At 36.3% G+C, this 12,128-nt stretch overlaps 1 protein-coding gene across 2 annotated transcripts in view; it reads right to left on the reverse strand.

Annotated features, from left to right (window-relative positions):
• KDM5A (lysine demethylase 5A) overlaps positions 1–12,128 on the reverse strand; it is an 80,222-nt gene that overhangs the window by 5,285 nt on the left and 62,809 nt on the right. For both annotated transcript variants that reach the window (XM_037514585.2, XM_054696544.1), the window contains exons 25-27: positions 10,598–10,757; positions 9,133–9,353; positions 6,383–6,793 (exon numbers count right to left, since the gene is read on the reverse strand). In XM_037514585.2, coding sequence (XP_037370482.1) covers positions 6,383–6,793; positions 9,133–9,353; positions 10,598–10,757 — 792 coding nt within the window. The remainder of the gene's footprint in view (positions 1–6,382; positions 6,794–9,132; positions 9,354–10,597; positions 10,758–12,128) is intronic.

The following is a 12,128-nucleotide window of genomic DNA, read 5'->3' on the forward strand; positions in this document are numbered from 1 at the left end:
TTAAAGCCGTAAAAACTGACAGGTCAGTGGCAGATGCCAGACAAACTTTGACTCTTAGAGAATATTGTGATATAGGGGGCTAGAGAGGGGCTATAGTTTGGTGACTTTAAACCTGGGCCTAGATTTAACAATAAGGTGACTCTGGGCTTTTTTATTGGGAGGGTGACTATCATAGTTTTTTAACATTGAGGTCATGGCAATGTGAATCCTTAGAATTAAAAGAGCTACTCTCCCTCTCCTGAATATAAAAGTTGATCATTTCACTAGCAAAGAAAGAAGTCACTTAAAACAAGGAGCTTTGCCAGCTATCAGAGTAAAGGAAGGAGTATGAAAGGATTAAGTACCTCAGTACAGCTTATAAGAATAGAGAAAGGAGGTATTGACTAGTAAATGAATTTCAGAATAAACAAATAGTTTTCAAAATTAGTTTCCAAGTACCAAAAAAAAATTATAAAACCATATTTGTGTAACTTTAGAGTTGTAAAGCATGGGAGAAATCATTTGCCAAAATAATATTTCTGCTTTATTATAGCGTTATCCCTGTTCCAGAGTTTTAGATCTTAAGAGTCAATGCTGTACAGCATAAAGATTACCATATTCAGTCCGAAATGGAGTTTGAAATATATAATTTTGAGCCAAGTCATTTACCTCAATTAAGGCTCAATTTCTTCATCTGTAAAATAGAGATAAATTGTTGTTTATTCAAAAAATCAAATGAAATAATGTATGGTAGAATACCTAGCTCACTACCTGGGACACTGGAGCCACAACACAATCCCCAATTTCATAGCTCTACTATCCTACTTCACACAAACACTTTGCCCCTTGAAATAACTACCTGCAGTATTACTTCAAAAAATGTGTGAACCACTTACATCAAAATTACATGTCATGTTTGTGAAAAGGGTAGCTGAGTCCCATTTCAAACCTACTGACTCAAAATACCTTGTGGGCACAGAACAGAAACCTACATTTTTAATCAGCTTAGAGGTAATTCTTCTATTTTCTAAATTTGATCACTACTGGCACTTTATGATATTGTTTCTTCTCGCAAATTCAGAGCAACTTAACAATTCCCTCCAAAACTGGGGGTCTCCCTGATGGCACAGGGGTTAAAGACACCGCTATCACCAGCTACTGCGGCACAAGTTTGATCGCAGGTCAAGGAGCTAACCCACATGGCGCAGACCTCTCCAGTCTCGCCTGCTGCTCACCTCAGCAGTATATTTCAGTCAGTCTGCCTGTTCTGTTCCCCACTCTGTCTCTGGTGAATCCTCTCACCGCCCCCCACATCTCTGGGCCTGTACCCCAGTTCCTATGTGCATAAATAAATAAATCTTAAAAAAAAAATCTTAAAAAAAAATTCCCTCCTAAATTACATTTTGTCCTATAATTGTAATTAACGTTTATGACGCTACCCCTAAACCAAAAGATAACTCTACTCCTGTCTCCAACCCTCTTAATCCAGTCAGGTCCCCATTCATGCTAATCCAAAGGATGAATGTTATGAATTTATTACCACTTGGTGCTAAGGAGAGTGTCCCAGACCTTATAAAATCTAATTCTACACCATATTCACTGGCTTCCAGTTTCCCAATGTCAATCTGTTATTCTCTTTGAAATAAGGAAGATAACAATTTCACTTTTGTGATTTTGGCTGGAGGTCCACACCTAAGCCTTCCTTTTCAAAATCCAAAAGAGCATGTAATTTTCCTTGAGATATTCATCACAAGGAAATTTTATCCCAGCCTGTAAGTTACAGACAATTTACCCTGGTAATCTAGCAGGAGAAAGAATAATCCTTCTCTTACTAATGCCTTCTTAATATGTTCATCTATTAACAATCAAACTTCAGTTCTACTTTTGTTTGAAAAGGTCACAGGATTTAAAGCAAATTAAAGTTTGGAATGTCAACTTAATCCATAGAAGAGTTTGACACAGGAGCAGCAAATTATGTAGTAGTCTGAAAACTGAGGAACACAGAACTTGGCTAAATGTATATTAAGTTTTAATTTTCCTGTGTTATTTTTGGGAGATGAACTTATAAAATCACAAAAATAATTATTAAAAAACTTCACAGCCATGACTTCTTCAAATATTAACTGATAAAGCGATTTAATATAGTACATACAGGTTTGGATTTGGGGAAACATTTTTAAAAGAAAATTAAATAGAGAAAATGTCAGTTTGGTATTTTATGTTTTACTATATGGTTTCATATTTACACATAAATATATTCTAAATATATTCTGTTCATTTCCTAAAAGCATATTACTATACTGGGAAAAAAGAAAGGCTGGTGATTTAGTGATGTTCTTAGCTTAAGTTTACCAACTGAGCATTTGTTATTCTGGCATTCAATCTCTTGTAACAAAGATCCTTGCAAAAGTCAGATTTGAAAAATAAAAGAATTCACTTAATGAACTACAACAAATGTTGAGAATCCCTGTGAATATTTTTTGGTGTTCTCAACATTTAAAGTGACCAGTCCTCCCAGTTTTCAAAGATTAACGAGTTTCCCAAAATATAGGTTATTTCAGTGCTAATGGCAAACTGGAATACTTGGTTATCTTATCTCAAGATTACCTGTTTGTGTGCAGGTGTGTGCTTGCATGTGCAAGCATGCACCCCTTGTGCAACACACACATTTAGGTAATACAACTTTTCATTTTCTGCACTAAAAGGAGATATGAACCAATAAAGGCACTGATATTGCAAATCCTTTGATTGAGACAATACTCCACAAAAATATTTTAAACCAGAGTGGCTAACAAACAGTAAAGGTTAGAGAGTAACTTCAAATCAAACTTCTTGTAATGTGAAAAGACCCATCAAAAGAGGGTAAAAAAGCACTATTTTCATAAGTAAAACAATCAAATACATATTCTAATATAGAACAAAAAAATTACTTAAATATTAGCTTGAAAGAATTTGCTCCTTGGGATAACTTTGTTTTACTTCTGATCCCAGTAAGACTGAAGGGACACAGTTGATGGAGAAAGGTTAAACATAGTTTTTTTAGGGGTCTCCCTGTTGGTGCAAGGGTTTGTTAAGCATAGCACTGTGAAGCTATCCGAAGCCTCTGCAGCATGAGTTCGATCCCCAGCCAGCCAGGGAGCTACCCAAATGGCGCAGCAGACCTCTCCAGTCTCTCCCTCTGCTCCCTTCAGCAGTGTATTTCAGCTGATCTGCCTGTTCTGCTCCCCACTCTGTCTCCGGTAAATCCTCTCACCCCTTGCACCTCTGGCCTGTACCCCAGTTCTTGTATGCATAAACAAATAAATCTTTTTTTAAAAAAAGTAGTTTTTAAGAAGAGTTCATTATTATTTTTAAAATAATTTCAGTTTAAAGTTAAATTTGGTAATGATGAAGCAGAGTTTTTAAAAAATGCTTTACATTATTCTGATATATTTTTCTCTTTCTAAAACATCTTGAAAATGAAGTCAGGTACATCTTAGTATTCCTTCAACTTTTTCTTAATTTATAAATACATTTGGGAAAAGCATAATAGTAATTACTAGTTAGAAAAACGATAAATATACATTTACAGAAATATGAATGAGCACTACATATTTTTAAAGAGCATATTTCCTTTAAAAAAAATCGTCTTCTCCGGCCTCCCTGGTGGCGCAGTAGTTGAGCGCTGGGTTGCGAAGCTGCCTGCAGCCTCTGCAGCACCGGTTTGATCCCCGGCTGCTCCCCGGCCACCGGAGGAGGGTCCCACATGGCGCGCAGACCTCTCCTGCCGCCCGCTGCTCCCCTCAGCAGTGTACTTTGGTCCTTCTGCCTGCTCTGCTGCCCGCTCTGGCTCTGGTGAATTCTCTCACCCTCCCGCGCTTCTGACTGTACCCAGTGCTTGTATAAATAAATAAATAAATCTTTTAAAAAAAAAAATCGTCTTCTCATGGGGCCTCCCTGGTGGCCCACTTCAGCCTGAGTTCAATCCCTGGCCAGGGAGCTAACTCACATGGCGCAGCAGACCTCTCCTGTCTTGTCCGCTGCTCCCCACAGCAGTATATTTCAGTGAATCTGTCTGTTCTGCTTTCCACTGTCTCTGGTGAATCCTCTCACCTCTTGAACCTCTGAACGCACCCCAGTTCTTCTATGCAAAACACATTTTTTAAAAAATTATCTTTTCTTGTCCTCATTTTGTTCTGAAAATGTGTGTCCAGCATAATAATTTGGTTCCGTAGAGAAACATGATATACTTGAGATTCTGAAAAGTTGTGAAATTCTTTACAAAGTTGTAAAGAACATTGCCTTTTATTTAGTAAGACTAGTTTCTGGAACAAACCGCAGAACCATAAAAATTGCAAACCAGCAATGATGGGCAGAATGTTTATAATCTGAAATAATTTGCTAAAAACTGAACACATTATAGAAATGAAACAATTTACTAACATTTGTGTGTATGCTAATGACAGGTAAGGCACACTTTGTTCACCTATGTATGAGTTTTAACAGTTTAAAACACATTTTCTCTGAATTCTCAGCTAAAATTCATTTTACTCCATCAAAATATAGGTAACTTTCTAGATTAAAAAAAAAAAATGATGGTCCTATGATGTCAGGAGAAAATCTCAGGATTCATTTAAAAATAATAACCACATATTGAATTTCTGGATAATAAGTGCTTTTATATAGATTCTCACCTTATCCACCTAACCCTGAGAGTAACCAAGGTGTTAACAATTTTATAGCAGATGAGAAAAAACCCTGTTGTGTTTCTATACCACAGGAATAATAAATAGGCTGAACCGTATTTAAAATGTTGATCAGAGGAAAAGGAGAGACACTATTAAGTGAAAAGGAAAAATAAAGAGAAGGTAAAAGTTCATAATGAAAATAAACATTGTAGGAAGGATAAATAAGTTTGACCAAAAAAAAAAAAAAATACCATATCTTGCTATTAATCCTGAAACTGCCATAAAATTAAAGGACCAAAAAAAAAAAAAGCTCTGCCAACAATGAGCTGTCAATATTCAGTACCCACAATGAGAAATGGTAAGCTTCCATCAGTCTCTCTAAATCAAATTCAGATGAAAATTCAAACTGAAAGATCAAAATAAAACCAACACATGTATGTTAAAATATTTTTAAATGTTTGTAACAAGAAAAATGCTTTCAAAATAAACATATAGAAGTGAATGGACAGTATAACAATGATATAAATCAAAATATATAGAAAAAGGATCGGAAGAAATGCACTGAATTATTTATAGTTGTTGTCCTTGGAATGTGAGGCTATGGAATATATATTTTACTGTATATTCATTTTTCTAATGAGCATAATCTAAATATAAGCATCATTTAGTTTTGGAATATTGTTTTGTACTTCCACCTCAATCATTGATAGGGTGGGGACATTTGGGGAGAACACCTGGTCTGGGAGCCAGGGAATCAGGGTTCTACTTTGGGTTTTGTCACTAATTAGTTCTGTGACTTTGGTCACATCATTTATCTTCCCCTAGTCCTGGTTTTATCAATTGTAAAGTGAAGAGCCTGAACAAGGTGACCTGTCCAAGCTCTAACATCTGATGCAGAGATAAGCAAGGGAATAATGATGCAGCTGTATTTATTTTGTTCAAATATTCAAATTAAGGAGCTATAGAAATTTTAAATATGAAGCAGTATATTAGAATAAGACTAAATCTATAAATTTATTAATAACCTTGATGGGACTAACAGATGCCACCAATCATTTAATCAACTGAGATTTTTCAGAGTCCATCATTTTTCTCAGTAGTCTGTAATGCCAATATTACCTAAAGAATAATCATCATCACATAATTACTAAAAATTTAGGGCTGAAAATTTTAATTAATACCTTTAAAGGTCTTAGTGACTTGTTGCAATGGACTTGAAAAAAATCATATTCCATTTCAGATTGTGTACACAGGTCTTAGTGAGAATAAGACACAAAACAAAAGAGAGGATTTAGTCCCTGAGTTTTATGTCTTTAGAACAAATCTTAATGCGATTTTTCTTAGACTCCTGGATCCAGGCTTTTTTCAGGCCATTGTGGCTAAGTGACAAGGTATTTATTTCTCCAAGTCACCTTAAAGGAAAAGGCACAAGACTTACTTTGAAACTTGTCATGCCAACCACACATGAAATGCACTAATAAATCAGGGTCATAACATGGCTTCTCTCTGTTTATGACTCATTATGTTGACTAAATATGTGAGAACACTCCTACATATTAAGCACACTGACCAAAAAGTCTCATAATTTAAAAACAGTTTATAGAAACTGTGAAACATATTATGTTGGAAGCCCAAAATCCTGGAGTCAAAAAACAGGCTATCATTTTATCAAACATATATCTCCACAACTGCAGCTCCTTGTCCTCTTTCACTGTGGACTATAAGTCAGAACTCACCTTGTCTTTGCAGGGCCGCTGGCAGTTTTGTGCTGCACACACGGCATTCTCATCATCAGATTCCTCCGCTCCTGACCAATCATACTTTGAGGGGATGTCCAGCACTTTTTTCTCTCTCTTCTTCTCAGTGCTTTCTTTTACAAGTTCAACTTTAGCTGCTGCAGCCTTCTCCTTCTTTTTCTTTCTCTCTTCTTCTTTTGCTAGTTTCTTGGCCAGTTTGCTCAGTTCTTTTGATTTTTCTGCATTTAATTTTAATTTCTTCTTTTTAGGTTTATCCATTTTCTTTAATTCCTTGGACTTCTGTTTTCCTTCTCCAAAAAGTTGTTCCACCTTTTCGAGTTTCCGTTTTCGCTTCTTCTCTGAAGAGTCCTTTCCTTTTATTTTTAATGGTTTCTCTTCCATGCTGTCATCCTTCAAAAATAGAAAATTTGAAACAGCTTTACAGTAAGACATCTAAAAACAGTTTTATTACGAGGTATCTTCAACAGGCAAATCCACAGAGATAGAAAGTACAACAGAGGTTGTCATGGCTATGGGAGGAAGAAATGTGACTTTTTAATGGGTGCAAAGTTTCTATTTGAATTGACTGAAATGTTCTGGAAATAGATAGTGGTGATGGTTGCATTACACTGAATGTAGTACAAATGAACTGTACACTTTAAGGGTTAAAATGTAAGTTTTATGCACATTATTATTATTATTACATAATAATCTTAAGATATTTAAAATATTTTAATAAGGCAAATGCAATAGTCAATAAAGACAAAATGGCAAGTACTAAATAAAATATCTGACTTATTTTAGCTTAACGGGGGGAAAGGTCAAAAAATTCATTGCTGCATATATTAATGTAGTCTGTGGCATCGCTGTTTAATTGAAATTGAAATGAAAATATACACAGGGCCTGCCCTGGTGGCGCAGCGGTTGAGCACTGGGCTGCGAAGCTGCCCGCAGCCTCTGCAGCGCTGGTTCGATCCCCAGCCACCGGCGAGGATCCCACATGGCCCACAGACCTCTCCTGCCGCCCAATGCTCCCCTCAGCAGTGTATTTTGTCAGTCTGCCTGTCTGTTCCCTGCTCTGGCTCTGGTGAATTCTCTCACCCTCCCGTGCTTCTGACTGTACCCAATGCTTGGATAAATAAATAAATCTTAAAAAAAAAAAAAAAAAGGAAAAAAAAATACACAGAAAGCTAAGTATTGTATATACACTAAATTACGTATAACTTTTGGTTTTCATTTATCACTACTAAATATTATTAACTCAATAAATTCTTGGTGGTAAGGAAGTTATCAAAAAAGTCAACAAAACATGAAACTGTACTCATATTATTTTTATTTATTTGGCACTGAAGAACAAGGGTGTAGGTCAGAGGTGAGGGGTAGGTACAGGATTCACCAGAGACAGAGTAAGGAGCAAAACAGGCAGAGCTACTGAAATACACTGCTGAGGGGAGCAGCAGGGCAAGACAGGAGGTCTGCTGCTTCACCATATGTGGGTTAGCATCCTGGCCAGTGATCAAACTCAGGTCATAGAGGTGATACAGCTCTGCGATTTAAGGCCTATGCCACTAGGGAGGCCCATACTCACAAAAAGCATGTAGTACCTTTGGCAAAGTCTAGAAAACAGTTGATGTGACAGAGCAAAATGTAGCCATTTTTCAACTTTCTCATATTGCTGTAACTGTGTGTCAATGTAATCAACATTAAAAATTTTACTATCAAGTGTCTAGTAACAGAAGTATCAAGGGGAAGTAGAAAAAGAAATACTAGAAAACCCAAGTTTGAAAATTACTTAAGAAATAGCACTTAACAATTCATTTTTTCAACAGATGTGCAATGGCAGAATCTTTGATAGGAATCTAAGTACCTACAGAATACAAAAGAACACTGCATTGTAAATGTTTTAATTCCATCACAACTTAAACAAAAACAAGATCATCTACCCTCTCAATGTGAAGAAATGCAATGTGAAGAAAATGTTCTGTAGACTATAACACTCTAAATTAGAACACCTTTGATCTGATTTCCAAACCAAAAAACCCCCTAATATGCTAAAGTTCATCTTCAACTGTTGGTGTCATTTTACCATTCCATTCTGCGAAAACAAATCTTGGAAAAGAATAATGGAAATAATAGCCGGAGGGAGGTCAAGTGCCATAGTTAGAATGCAGGTCTCTTTAATTTTACTATAGGTGTGACCTTAGGCAAGTTCTACCTCTCCGTTAATCTTACTTTTTCTGTTTTAAATCTTAACTTCCTATGCAGAATGGACTAAATACTGCCTTTTCTGTTCTTTCCTCATAGCCTTCAGGATTATGGTGAGGATCAAATAAGATCACAGATATGAAAACACTGCATATATTACAAACTGTTATGCAAGTACGTATTTTATGAGAATGTGATACTCTCCTTCCTTCCCATTTCAATCCTCCCCATTGCTTCTGTTATTTTTTAGGGCTATATTTTCTTCTGCATAACTTTTGGGCCTTTCAATAGTGGGAGTCTGAGCTAAGGAAATTGTTCTAAGCTAGTGATTTTCAGTATTCCCTCTTCTTTTTCAGTAAAAATGGCCTTTTTCTCCCCTTCAAATTAAAAATTACATAAATTTCAATAAAGAAAAACATAAAGCAGGACTATTGACTTAATGGAAGAGAAGGACAAAGTACTGCCCACTTAGACATTTCCTTGCCAAGGAACTTGGGCTTTCTAAGTAGTTTTAAAACCATGTTTAAGCAAGCAAAAATCCATACCTCCATGATATGCAGGAATCTGTCTTCAGAGGGTGGGTGTGTGGCTTGTAAAATCCGCCATATGTGTTGAGTCTCATCCAGAGACACCTCTAGGAGATCTCCAACCATCATAAGTTCTTCCAGCTGGGCTTTAGCTCCAGGTGACAACTCCAACACTGGAGGTTCCAAACTTCGGGGCACCAAAGGACTCTTCCGAGGCTGTTTCCTTGGGGTGCTAGAACCTTTTCAAAAAAAAAAAACACATGACAAAAAAATCAAGAAAGTGCAGTCTATGGGAAAATGTAATGTGTTCAAAGCAAGTATTTAGGGAGTGAACTATCCTCCTTCAGTACTAATTTTAGATATCTGGACTCTGCATCAGAGTGAAGGTGAAAATGAAATTAAAAAAAAATACAGAACAAAACCACAAAGATTTAGAATTGCAATCCTACTCTAAAATATTTGTTTAAAGTGAAAAGCTGGTTCCTTACTGATTCATTATCCCATAACTAGAGGGGAAGGGAAATGGGAAACAGCCTCTATCTGACGTTAAACTATGAGCTTAAAATTAATTATATGCTATTTAATTTTAGAGAATATCAAAAGATTAAGCATATAGCTTTCCATATAATTAAGTGGCTATTTTACTAATAAACAGATTGTATGCTGTTGTTCCATAAAATCCTGAATTTCACCTTTTTTTTTTTTTAAAAAAATTTATTTATGTATGCATACAAGAACTGGGGTATAAGCCAGAGGTGCGGGGGTGAGAGTATTTACCAGAGAGAGTGGGGAGCAGAACAGGCAGATCTACTGAAATACACTGCTGAGGGGAGCAGCGGGCGAGACAGGAGAGGTCTGCTGCGCCATGTGGGTCACCTCCCTGGCCAGCTGGCTGGGGATCGAACTCATGCTGTAGTGGCTGGCAGTAGCTTGACAGCACTGTCTTTAACCCCTGCGCCACCAGGGAGGCCCCTGAATTTCACTTTTAAGATAAACATACTCCATCTTCTAGCACTGTGATCTAAAGTAGTATGACTTGTTTTCATTGGGGAAAAGGAAAGTGAATGTAGTAGAGAAATTATTCCCAAGAAAAGGAAGAACATTCTAATAAGTAAAGCTTTCCAACCCAGAATGAATATTCCTAGTAAGTAGCAAGTTCCTCAAATAACTGGTAATGAACAAAGAGGGGTTAAATGACCACCTATCAGGGATTTTATATAAATGATAGAATGGCACTTGATGGTCTCTAAAATTCTTCTAATTTAGGATTCAATAATACTATGGAAATTTTCAGGCTATCACCTAATGATAGAAAACACAAACACAGATTGGCTTTTCTTAATCCGAATTGTATTCTTTGGTTCTATTAGCATTTCATGGGCAGAATTTGCATTCTGAAGAGGATTCACAGTCTTCATTAATACAATGTTTTTCTCTCTAGTTTCAGACTCATCTTCTCCTTATTAGAAAAAAAGTTTTATACCTTGAGAACAACTCTTAGAAGCAGAAGAATAGGCATGTTCAGCACAGAATGAAGGTGCTGTCCACATGTGAGTCACCACCTCCTCAGACTTGATGGGAATCTCTTCATCACAAAAAAGATTGGGTTCCAGACTACTGGAAGACTTCACACTGGCTGTGTCCTGAAGAGGAAACAAAGGGGTATCAGAATTAGAACTGCTTATCCTATGACAAGGATCTGAATGTAGGCTTTCAGGTTAAAGCTTCCAATATAACACACTAAAAAGGACCTTATTTAAAAAAAAAAAAAATGCTATTAAGTAAGATGGAAAATGTACTGGGGAGAAAAAGAGCAACTGACCACAGTTTCAAGCCAAAAGGAAAAAAACATAGTTCAAAAAGAATCCATAGATAATAAACCTTTAAGAAAATGACTATTAAATAATCTAATTTCTACATTCCACAACTCATACTCTATATCCACAAGTTAAGGAACATTGACCATCTACAAAAAATAAAATGGACTTAGGGAAAAAAAGGTTTAGATGAGACATAAACCATTTAATCCTTTCTAAAGGTTTTCAGATTGCTAACTGCTCTCACCAACTGCAGTTACTCAATACAATGAAAATTCAAACTACACAATCTGATAGCTCTAATTAAGTCTCAGAGGACTCTTTCCTGTAGTTAATGTCCACAACTTCCCCTACAGTTAACTTCCACAGCTTTGTCAGAGTACAATCAGGAAAACAGAAATCACACCAAATATTTCAACAGGAAGAATAATAAAGTGAACTTGTTAAATGTGTATTAAAGGCTTGAAATACCAAGGAAAATACCAAAGTAATGGCAAGGTAATTGCAAAGAAAGTGTTACCATCCCTACAGCTTACGGTAACAAAAGAGGAGGTAGTTAACCTACAGGCTCAGTGAAGAAGGTATGCTGAGTTGGGATCCAGACCTCTGAGGAAGAAATGCTAATCAGTTAGTTCTGCCATCTCTAACAGTATAGTTGGCTGCGTGTGAATAGCAACTAGAAATTGGAACCAGTTGTCAATGTCAAGATTAAAAGAAAAAAGGCATGATGACAGCAATTAATAAGAAGACAGGGGAAAAAATCGTGTCCCTTTCTCAATGTTCAGGCCTTTTAATTTTCTTTAATGCCCTCTATTAGCAAAAGGGAGACTGCGAAGAATAAAATGTGCAGGGCAAGGATTGGCAAACTATGGCCTGTGGGTCAAACTCAGTTGACACCCTATTTTTTGTATGGCGTGTGAGCTAGGAATAGTTTTTACATATTTAAAGAGCTGTAACAGAGAAAAATAAGAACATTCAATAGAGACTGTATGTGACTAGCAAAGCCTAAAATATCTATTAATTTTATGCCATTAATATAATCTTTTTGTATTTTATTCAATACACATTATTATGTATCAATATAATACATACTACTTTACAGAAAGCATTCATCAACCCCTAGTGTAGAATCCTAGGCCCAGCATCAGAAAGGAGTATAAAAGAGTGGATTAGGCCATGAGAGACAATAGTTTAATG

Source organism: Talpa occidentalis, unplaced genomic scaffold, assembly GCF_014898055.3.
Source record: "Talpa occidentalis isolate TD23 unplaced genomic scaffold, MPIMG_talOcc4v2.1 talOcc4.16, whole genome shotgun sequence".
NCBI classification, from domain to species: Eukaryota; Metazoa; Chordata; class Mammalia; order Eulipotyphla; family Talpidae; genus Talpa; species Talpa occidentalis.